The sequence below is a fragment of the Wickerhamomyces ciferrii genome, contig 00193, assembly GCF_000313485.1.
Source record: "Wickerhamomyces ciferrii WGS project CAIF00000000 data, strain NRRL Y-1031 F-60-10, contig 00193, whole genome shotgun sequence".
Lineage (NCBI taxonomy): Eukaryota > Fungi > Ascomycota > Saccharomycetes > Phaffomycetales > Wickerhamomycetaceae > Hansenula > Hansenula ciferrii.
This window is the reverse complement of record NW_011887547.1, coordinates 44,935-56,942: the sequence shown is the minus strand read 5'-3', so window position 1 is coordinate 56,942 and position 12,008 is coordinate 44,935. Positions and strand designations below refer to the sequence as shown.

The following is a 12,008-nucleotide window of genomic DNA, read 5'->3' as shown; positions in this document are numbered from 1 at the left end:
TCTACAAAGTTTTGTGTCGAAATGATTAAATTTAAATTTGTTATATGTACTTAAAGTCTGAAAGTTTTTGCCTGTATATATGTAGTTTTCTGTTTTGAAGCACTTTATAATTAATTATTATATAATTGAGAGTTTTTTTGTGACGTATTGAATTTCAAAGTACATGCATGCATACACCTGAAGTTTTGTTTTTTTTCCTAGCGAATTTTTTGGGACTTTAGACCCAAAAAGTGGATTATATAATGATTATATAACAATGATTCCAAAATCGACTTTTGAAAATGTCGATTTGAAAAATTGAAAAAAGTCGTGTCCAAAACAATTTTTATATATAGTCATGTGACTTGCCATGTGACTTTTACATAAGCATTACGTAATTAAAAATCAGCTCAAGAATAAATGTACGATCATGTATATGTGGTAATATGCAGTAGATCGACTGTCTAAACCTGGTGCATATTAAGAGGCATGAAAATTTCTTTTGGAATTTTTCGTTTGGAATTAAAATTACGCGTAAAATTAAAATTAAAATTGAATCGATTTTATTGGCACATTTTATATACTTATAATCTACTGATTATGTAATCCATCATGAAAAACAAAAATACTGATTATGTAATCCACAAAGAAAAACAATTAATTAAATAAATAAAACCAAAACCAAAACCAAAACCAACACAAGCATCAAATTGAACTAGCTCCAGATCAATAGCAACAATATCACCTGGAAAAAAACCCCAAAAATAATGCCAGACTGAAGCAAACGAGCAATAGAGATGATACCACAACACCATACTTGAAGCAACCCCAACCATATCACAGCTAAATGAATTGAATAAATAACCAGATCACTAACTACCAACCTGCAAATACCAAACAATGCACCACCATATAATCAATCTTTTAGAACCAGCATATAGCAAATCAATACACAAAATACCTACCAAATAATCAACCTTGAATCGAATCCCTATATTCAGTTAGCAATCAAAATACCTGCCAAATAATCACCTTAAAAACTCCTAGATATGTTAGTATTCAAAATACCTACCAGCTTTAATGAAACTCCTAAAATAAATGTGTTAGTATGTGAAAAGCTTATACTTAGTAAAAATCTATGAAGAAGAAGAAAAAAAAAGTGTTGAAGATATTTTAAAAAAAGTGGGAAATCAAGCTCTATTTATAATTTTCTGAAAGTTTTTGTAGTGGAACACGTACTTTACAACAGGTGTTTGTTTTTTGCAAAAAAATGTTTAAGTTTTTTATTAAACACTACAATAAGGCCTAGAGCATGCCTGTTACGAGCTTTTATTGGCCAACTGTGCCATGTTCATGTACAATTACAAGTTTAAAACTTTAGTGATTTCTTTTTCATGTTTTACATGCCTTAATTTTGCTTTTTGTACACTGTTTATTGGTGATTATCCTAGTTGTTGATGCTATGTTTATATACATGTTTGCATCGTGACGCGTCAAATTTTTTGGTCGTGTTTGTTTTGATTTTCATGGAACTTTTATTGTTATCAAAACATCAAAACATTATACTAAAATTTCTCAACCCGCATATCGCACAATCACTCGTCCATGCACAACTGAAGATGAACAGGCGCCTTGGATCCTATATCAAACTAAACATATGTTTATAGTGCTTTTTGGAAAACATAAATACCACAAATGGTACTTAACTAATGATTCTGATTACATTGAGTCCAACAACTCTTTTCTGATCTTTACATTTCATTGATTTAGCTACAATCTTGTACCGGAAACTGATATTTTGCCCGATTTATTCGTTTTCAAAACTTGCATGACTCTCTCATATGGTCGGAATCGTGCATATCGACCCAAGATGGTGTGTTTTTAACGACGCGTGAATAATACACTAAAGTTTGAGCAGCTCTACTAATCGACACCTTCTGTTTAAGCACTAGCCAATAACACCATCGTATTCTCTGAGATTCAAACATTACAATGATACCAATATTGACGTACTTCCCTGGCACTTTGTTCTTCAAGGGCATGCTGACTAAGATTGAAGAAGATCGGGTAAACTTATGTTACTAAATTTACTCAACAATTGTGAAGCCCCATTATAAGATTTTGACTAAATGATAGTATTAGTCAATAGCTTGAAAGCGTGGCATTATTATGATTATTTTTTCATAATTGCAAAAAAGCTTCATTTAAAATTTGAAATTTTGGATTTTTTTGAAAAATTAATTTATAAAGTAGCCAGAAAAAAATTGAGGTACACTTTATTTTTGAAATGTAGAATTTTTGAAAACTTAAAGTGCTTTGAATAGCTTTAAACTTTTCCATATGATAGTTCAGTCTCTTTAAATTGTATTAGCATGAAGATGAAACCTTATTTTGTATTCTAATACTGAAAAAATTGGCGTTTTTTACAAAATTTTGGAGCGTTTACCACCAGGTAAAAAGAAAATTTATAAATCTCAACAATTTCGTGTTGGGGTGTATTTGGGAGAATTTTCAGGAAGTGCTTTTTGCTACTTTTTTTGGATCGAGTTCCCTAATACGCATTTTCTTTTTACAAGCTTTAAACAAGATATTTGAGTACTACATAAGTTGTGATGCCTTACTGAAATGTATCTTAATAGTATGCAAATGTCATAGATTTTAAAATAGTTAGATATTCCTGTTTTGGAGCTGATTATTAGAGTATAGTACTAGAAGCAGAGTTTTGATTACATAATGTAGAAATCGTCTTATAAAAAAATAAAGATATTAAATAAAAGTGATATAAGTAGGAAACTGGAGAAGTTTAGCTATATAATACTTGCCACAATACAAAAATAGACTAATGTAGCTTACTTGGATAATAAACATCAGGTCTAGAGTCGTGTATTATTGCAAAAATTTCACCAATAAATGCCCTTTACCCAAAGTTTCTGAAGTATGATAGAATGCACTTCAACACGTAAAACGCAACCATACTCTATAGATTTAGATAAGTAATCTGGCTTTCAAAACAATCCGTCAGATGCGTATATGTTGCCATCTAATTTGCAAACCTTTTCAACAAGTATATCTCAAACATTTATACTTCTAAGTCCTTAAATATCGATAATATTGGCTCTTAAGTTTTTCAGATGTTGAAAAGTAATAAAATTTTAGTTCAGTTGAGTTTGTGTTGAAAAATTATTAAATTCCTAACTATAGCTAAGTTATTTATAACAAGATTAAAAAAGAAGTATTGATATATTATAGCTGGGCTAAAATATTGAATCTTTTGGGTGAATATTGGTGATTAACATGTTTGATTCATTCAAGTACGAAAATGTTCATTCTAAGAAACGTAAAATAAAATGTAGATTGGGTAACTAAATATAAGACAGCCACAACAACACCAAACAACACCAAACAATATAGATCATGATATAGTTATATGCCAGAACAAATAAATAACTTATAATGTTTCATAGAATACCAAACTTCAGCAAAAACACCAAAGTAATGGGATTTAAATAACTCTTTTTATTTAAGTCAACAGCTCAAGAAAACCTAACAAATCTGGATAAACTGAACCACATACAAGAAGATATGATAAAATATAATGAATGGTGTTCATTTTGATCAATTATATTTCCAATTCTGGCTTAATTATTGTATTGTAACTGATTTTTTTGTTGCATTAAAGCTATCAACTTCAAGTGATTAAATTTAAATGCCTGAAATATCAATCTTAATTGAACAGCTATTTGTATCCCATGAACAGTTATTTTAGTCAATAAAAATAGTGATGATGCATATGAACTTTCTAAATTCCATTATGAACTACCATATACCAGCATATTGAGCATTAATGATGTTATTTTGATTGATTTAGTTGGCTCTTTAATTTTGACATATACCAAAAAACTTTTGAGACTCGATTTTTTGGTGGAAATCCATCAAAATTTTAGCTCGAGACCTCCCAGCAAAAATTATCTTCAGCTAAATTTTTTTTTTCTCCCAAAATTGAGTCTCAATTTTCGCCCTCCCAGCCAAATCTAAAAATCCCAGCCAAAATTTTCAAAAATTTGAGACCTCCCAGCCAAAAGTTCGAGGACTGCAATTTTTTTGTTAGTAGCTCGAAAATTAACTATGGGAAAAACAAAAATTTCAGGTGTATGTATATAAAATTATTGAGGTCAATAAAAATTTTGAAATACATTAATATATATATTAATTTTTTTAAAATATATAATATATAATATATATATAATTAGCTGTACAGCTTATATAGCTGCCTACTAGAGTACGAATTATGTATAATTTTTTATACATTGTCTACTTCAAAATTATGGCCAATCTGCATACCAAGCTGCTAGCTTGTGCTAAATTAACTATACTATATAATAATATATTAAATTATTTGTACGTCATGAAACCATATAACTTAATGCATGAGATATTATAAGACCTAAGATATAGCTGATTTATATTTATTCTATGAAATGTACGTCCGTAAGATTATGAAAATACAATTAAGTGGTCGGAAATTTGTTACTACAAATCAATTTTATTGAAATAAAAACGGATAGAGCTCGAAGATTAAATTAGCCATGTGTGAATTGTATTTATTATAACTTTTAATGAGCTGAAATTCTCGTAGATATATCGTACTAATGAACAGCGATTCTCCAGATCACTAATTCCAAAACGCCGGGAATTTAAAAAGCATGTACTTTCAAATTTTATTAACCAATATATGTTGCTTGAAATACTGAGATTTACATATAATTAATCCACATGGATATATATTTTATATATATATATATATAATATGAATATACTTAAAATCGGAATAATTAATATACATAGAGTTGCTAAAATAGTCCTTCCAGTCAATCTTTATATCTATAATTAATACGATAATTTTATGATAGTTTTTCTTGATCAAAGACGACGTATAGGTTCTTACATACCTATAACTTTAATTTTATAATACCCAAAATTAATCCAATATAAATTATTAATATTGGATAACCGTAAACTATAGATGTCAAGTTTAAGATGATGGGAATAGTTGAATTCAATATATATATCAATGGATATCCTTGAAAGCGGGCCCGAACATATCCAGCGTAATTAGATACAGAAACTATAACTTTAACACTATTTAAATTTTTAGAGACATATTTTTAATTTGATATGCTTCATGATGTCCAGCTATAATCAGTATAATTAATTGAGTAATTATTTAGCTCCATGTTAATATTTTGCTCTATAAATTCAAGTGGCCATGAATTAATACGATCGATCATGTCGCAAATGGAGTTTCATCAACCTCCCCTTGAGACGCAGACTTAGGTTTAGCGTTTCATTTTTTCTAATATATAACTCTTTATAAAAGATTTAACATTATCGTATACAGATTACTATCACATGAGTTGAACCTGAAAGTTAAAGGTTCTTTCTTATTAACTTTAAAGTTCATGATCATTTATCAGATATGCAGAAGTTTTGTTGTCTGAACCAAAAGTAAACGCACAAGATCTCTAAATATATATCGGCTTAAAAACAGGTATTGTGTTGGGAAAGCTCAGAAAATTAATAGCATACAATAAAATTATATAGCATATGTGTATCTATACCTTTTTTTGTAAAATTTGTATCAAGATTGTTCGATTTATTAATGATTAAAGATGTGGGAGTGGCCCGACCATATGCTCAGATCGCCTAGATCTTGCGGTGCGTGGCCCAATTTTGAACCTTAACTACTAGCATTAGTGGTTTAGCGGTAAAATTCAAAGTTGCCATCTTTGAGCCCCCGGTTCGACTCCGGGCTAATGCAAGCTTACTTATTTTTTTTAAGTTTCCGGCGATTTTTTTGCTTTTTATGTCATAAGAGGACAGAATATGTCATTTTTCTACTTTTTTCAGATATAAAGTTTATGGTTCTCTTGATTTTAAGCTTTAGAGTTTATTTTAGACTTTTTTTTTGATGTTTATCGTGGTCTACGTATAATGAGCTCAATCACCCTAGTCTACGGTCTTTATCGACAGTGAATTTCGCGATCAATCACTAGCTCAGCTCCATGAACAATGCTTGTAAAAACGCTTCTACTTGGTCAATTACTTCATATACTAATTTCTAAGAATTATGTTCTTGAAGCTATAATAAAACTAAGAATTTGATTCGTATGCTACTATATTTCTCTGATATTTTACATGATTAAGGACGATTTTACTGTTCGCGTAATTTTCAAAATGGGTCCTGTTAAAACCGGATCCAAATATTTTTTTACACGTGAGTTTTGCTGAATTTTCATTATTCTATAACTATTGTGGATAATTTTACTGTGTCAAGATTTTTAATTGAAGTTCTTTATTGTGGACAGTATTGATGATTTAGCATGTCATATTAGAAATTCAATCCCAATAATAAAAACCTATTGATTTAACATGTCTTCAAGCTGAAATTAAAAATCAAGTCATCTTCCAAAATCAACCATCCTTTAATTATAAATTTTTGTCACAGATCAACAGGACATTATTATTTTGCAATGCCATTAAATCAAAGAAAGGTATTAGAGATACTGAGTATACTACTACCCATAATCACTACCAATTCATTACTCATCTCAACATCATTACTCATACCTATCATTCATTCAGATAAGTCATTTGTTCCATGTCATTTGGAATATGTTCGTACATTCATTTTATCCACAACAAGTGCATTTATAATACAACTTGGAAGTAGAAAGTTTGCATTAATTTATCATTTTAAAGTTCCAGTTGAATTTTTGGCGCTTTTATTATTAGCATATCCACAAAAGACAGAAATAGATCAAACATATTCTGAATGGAATTTAGTTAAAAGAGAAAGTTATCTTTTCGGTGCAATATATAACCTTGTTAGTGAACTTTTACAATCATATCCAAAAATTTGGAATCTATTACAAAATAGTGATGAGATAGACCAAGTATTACAACGTCAAATTTCAGAAGAGAATATAAATCAGTTAACAAGAAAGAAATCAACTTTGGATAATTGTATTAAAGTACGAAGAAATTCCCAGAGTTTGAAGAAGAACGTTTATTCATACCCATCAGATGAAGTGATACCAAACTTATCTTATCAAAATTCGATTGTTAGTGACAATTACCGAAGAGCATCAGAAACGAATCAAGATACATTAGTTATAGAATATCGTTCTGATTCAATAGAATTTTTAAATCCAACCTCAAGTTTCACAGAAGGGAATAAAACTCCATTAGGTGCATTAACACCACATCATTCACATTATGGATCTATAGAATCAATACAATCTCTCAATTTGAACGATATACCCACAAAAGAATCTATATGGCAGACCATTTGGACAAGAATGATCTGGACCATGAGCTCATCATTATATGAAATTGGTATTTCATTGATAATATCAATCACTTTCATTTATGTACCAGATTTGAACGATAATCTATTTTGCTGGTTGGAAATTTATTTTTACAATAATATATCAGAGTTCCTTCTAGAAGTTATATTACCATTGACAATAATCACTGGTGTGATTCATGAACTGGGGTCAAAATCTGTCAAACATGAGTCGAAAAAGATACAGTTGGCACTTTTCTTGTATCCAACGGTATCCGTTGGTATGTACAGTTTTGGAATGCTCAACACTTGAAAGTTCACCAACGAGACAAATTTCACTAAACACTTGAACAATCAGGAATGCACATATCTTTTATTTATTTTATTAACTGATTGAAATGTAAACAACGTTTTTCAGATCTTCATTAATTCTCGCTTTGAATCTACGTTCTAACTTCTGTGTATTTTTGAGAATGGGTAGCGCAATTTCATCTTTACAAAAAAATATAAGCCTCGAAACTTGAAAGGGCAAAAAAAATATAGGTACTTACTACTCAATCAGGCACCAAATCGTAAACTCAACTCCATCTTTTAAAGAGATTTAAATCACCAGAAGTCGTGTCATTGAATTGCCATTCTAGTTATCACATCATTATCATAAAATTGTCTTTGTTGAATACTTGAATAACAGCAAATTTGCAATAAATTCATAGCTTAGTTTTCAATAATACGCATCACCGGTTATCTGGGTTTCAACGAGGGTCTTTTAAGGGTTCAACTATTATCAATAAAACATAATGAGCTCAAATACACCACTATTAGGCGGTAACCCCCGTGCTACTCCTGTTCGCTCCTATGCTAGTCACGTCGTTCACGTTACAAAAGTTACATTAGCTTCATCTCCAGTCAATTTCTTGTTGATTTTTGCACCATTAGGTATCATTGCTGGTAAATTAGGATGGTCTTCAAATGCCATCTTTGCCTTAAATTTCCTTGCAATTATCCCATTAGCATCATTACTGGCTTTTGCTACTGAAGAATTGGCTAGTCATGTTGGTGAAACCCTGGGTGGGTTATTAAATGCTACTTTTGGTAACGCGGTTGAACTGATTGTTTCAATTATTGCATTAAAAGAAAATCAAGTTAGAATTGTTCAAGCTTCAATGCTTGGTTCAATCTTATCAAACTTATTATTAGTTTTGGGTTGTTGTTTCATTGCTGGTGGTTGGAATAGATTACAACAAACTTTCAACCAAACCGTTGCTCAAACTATGAGTTCATTATTGGCTTTAGCAACTGCTGGTCTTTTAATTCCAGCAGCTTTCCATGCTTCAATTCCAAAATCTGAACAATATCTAAATGATGAAAAAATCTTGGCTTTATCAAGAGGTGCTTCAATTGTTTTATTGGTTATCTACGTTTTATTTTTGGTTTTCCAATTGAAAACTCATAAACAATTATTTGAAGGCGCTATTGAAGAAGAACAATCAGATGATGTTGAAAGAGCTCAAAATCAAAATATTGCAGCTGGTAGTAAAGATGAAGAAGAATCATCATTATCAACTGTTTCTTCTTTAGTCTTGTTATTTATCCTAACTGTTGTTGTTTCTGTTTGTGCTGATTACTTGGTTGGTTCAATTGATGACATTGTTGAAACTTCAGGTCTTTCAAAAACTTTCATTGGTTTAATTGTCATTCCAATTGTTGGTAACGCTGCTGAACATGTCACTGCAGTTGTTGTTGCAGTCAAAGATAAAATGGATTTAGCCATTGGTGTTGCTGTTGGTTCTTCATTACAAATTGCATTATTTGTTACTCCATTTATGGTTTTGGTCGGTTGGGCTATTGATGTCCCAATGAGTTTATATTTCTCAACTTTTGAAACCGCTGTATTATTTATCAGTGTTTTAATTGCCAACTACTTGATTTTGGATGGTGAATCCAATTGGTTGGAAGGTGCGATGTTGATTGGTACTTATGCTATAGTCGCATTAGCATTCTTTTTCTTCCCAGATACTCAATTATAAACTTCATTTAATTGAAATATCACAAATAAAATTATCAAGTTAAAAATTAGACGAAAAGACAATATTGATAGTTATTTTTTTTATATGTATATTCATCTTATGTATCAATTAGAGTTTTGTTTTGATGTAATACCACGGAGAAGATTTTAGATAATTCAATTCTTTATTCATCATTGAGCCAAGCTGTCCATTGTATATCATATAAAAGTCGACCTATAACTTATTCCTATACAATGAAACCCCATATTCCCAATTGGGTATAAATTTCAGTTGTTTTAGAGAATTCATAAACTTTAAAAATTTAAATTTATAATCGAACCCATAAAGGTTTTACCAGTGTACAATTGTACAAGTATCCAACTGCCACATTGCAGGTTGTATATTCATCATCCAAACTTACTAGTCTATTACCTACCTTTCTTTCTTCTCAAGGAGCTTTACATTTATAAAGCCTAAAACATGGTTTATATTCAAAATACTAATACAAAATACATTCATTGATTTATATTGAGACCTTAAGCTATAAGCAATCATCGTTGATCACCAAAGCCAAAAAACTTTACTTCTGCAAGTACTATCCATTCAACACCCTCCCCTCATGACATGTCTTGATTTATACCGCTATTACAAATGTAGTACAAAGCTCTCATATGAATAACCAGATTGGGTAATAAGTTGATACAGGCCAGGTATGGAATTTACACCAATTTCAGATCACGGCCAGCTAGTTATTTATGATATGTACAATTAATAATTGATATAAATAACTGCAAATTTCCCAATAAATATTCTATATAAGATCATGATATCAGCAGGTTATTTTTTCACATTATCAAAGTCTTATTATATGTTATAATATGAGCTCACCGTTGCTGGGCTTATGTTTTAACTGTACTTGGCTTTGTAATATATTGTTGTTAACCCTGTTTTTCGTCGTCAATTGTTTGTATGTATTTTTTTCCTTGTACTACATCGATCGGTTAGAATATCATCTAGATTACAATTAAATTGTCGAAGATGATTAATATGACATCCGATCTATATACAGCTAAAGTATTTATAAATAATTTAAATTAAGTACTTCTGAACTAACTTAGCTCGTCTTGAATAGTTGTGAATTGAGAATTAATTATTGTTGATCTTTCTATGTCTAGTATTGTTTGTTTCATTTTCATGATATGTGAGTATACTTATTCAATTATATGTCATATAATTATATCTTTTTATTCACTCTTCGATCTGTTTTTGCATCATCATCAAAAGAACAATCAGTTGTTTAATAATAATTGATCACATCAATACACATACAATTGAATCATAAATGTGGATTTCTGAAATTATGGGACCCATTTTGATATCTCAATTGTGTTTCAATCTTTAATTGTCAAATATTGTGGACTTTTAAGTTGTAGCACTCGTGACTCGATATTGTAGCTAAGAAGGCATAGCGCCTATAGCTAGGAGAATAGCGGGAAAATTAAGCGTACCTGATTAATGTCTGAGGTGAACCTTTAAAAGTATTGATATTAAAGCACGCATATCCTTAAGAGCGGCACAATCGTTTAGCACAGCTTTATTTAAATAAGTTTCGCTGGTTCCTTTAGAAGTTAACTGAGACATTGTATTTGATGAATCATGTGTGATAGGTCATAAATATAAGTGAATGAAGTTTGAAACTTGTAAAGTGGACACAAGTTCGATTATAATATAATTCATGGTTCATATAGAATCATAGAATAGTAAAGTCATGGTAAGCTGTAGCACTATAGCTAGTCGTATTGACTTTACTACATGCTATAAGATGTGACATGTAGATTGAAATTTGATAGTAGTCAAGAGTCAATACCCGGACCCATAATATGGTTTGTAGCTGTAGCTTGTGTATCAGGATTCAGGTTCATCGACCTTCATGTTTATAATTTTATCAAATAAGTCCAGACCAACTTCGAGTAGCGATTTATATTAAACACATACGATGGTAGACGATAGTACCGTGTACATAGCTATCTTAACACAAACAAGGTCACTGGTAACTTGTAAATGTGACCTTCTGATATTCTAAATTGACGCGTCTCACAATGGGAGTATATATCAGATACAGTGACAGATAGTATTATTGTGCTTGATTCTGCTCCTTATACTTGTGAATTGGTGGATTTGCGAATTGCGATGATATAAAAAGTTTGTTATACGTTCAATTGAACGCGTACGGTATAAGAAACAATGAATAAACTTTTGACAGGAGTTGAGTTTTCCACAAAATGTAAACAATTGATGCACAATTTTCAATTTGATATCAGATCTTTTCGGAAATATGCAGGCTAAAGTTTGGAGTTCATGTTTAAGATTTACGAAATTGAGGCTACTTTTTTCGAAACAGAAAACTGGAAGCACAGAAACAGAAAAGGGAAAAGCTTTTATTTTGCAAACCTATTTAAAACAAATCAATTCGACTCATATATCCTCGTAGAGTTTGTTAATGAGTTGTATATTATCCTTGTAATATCATATGAAATTCAGAGACAGTCATCAAGTCTACCAGCCACGCTCTTTAAATTATCTCCGAGTTGAGTTCAGCTCATTAGTTAAATAATCATGATTTGATTAATGGAGGTTTGAGCAAACTACTTCTCAAATAGATATTTTATCATCCCTAA

General features: G+C 30.6%; 2 protein-coding genes across 2 annotated transcripts; both read left to right on the top strand.

The window, feature by feature from the left end:
* Positions 1-6,509: 6,509 nt before the first annotated feature.
* Positions 6,510-7,637, top strand: AIT1 (Ait1p; the record flags this gene model as incomplete). The annotated part of the gene is made up of 1 exon (XM_011274504.1): positions 6,510-7,637. One exon carries the CDS (start codon positions 6,510-6,512, stop codon positions 7,635-7,637), a length of 1,128 nt encoding a protein of 375 aa, XP_011272806.1.
* Positions 7,638-8,121: 484 nt separating this feature from the next.
* On the top strand, positions 8,122-9,351 carry VCX1 (Vcx1p; the record flags this gene model as incomplete). The annotated part of the gene is made up of 1 exon (XM_011274503.1): positions 8,122-9,351. One exon carries the CDS (start codon positions 8,122-8,124, stop codon positions 9,349-9,351), a length of 1,230 nt encoding a protein of 409 aa, XP_011272805.1.
* Between the last annotated feature and the right edge of the window lie 2,657 nt (positions 9,352-12,008).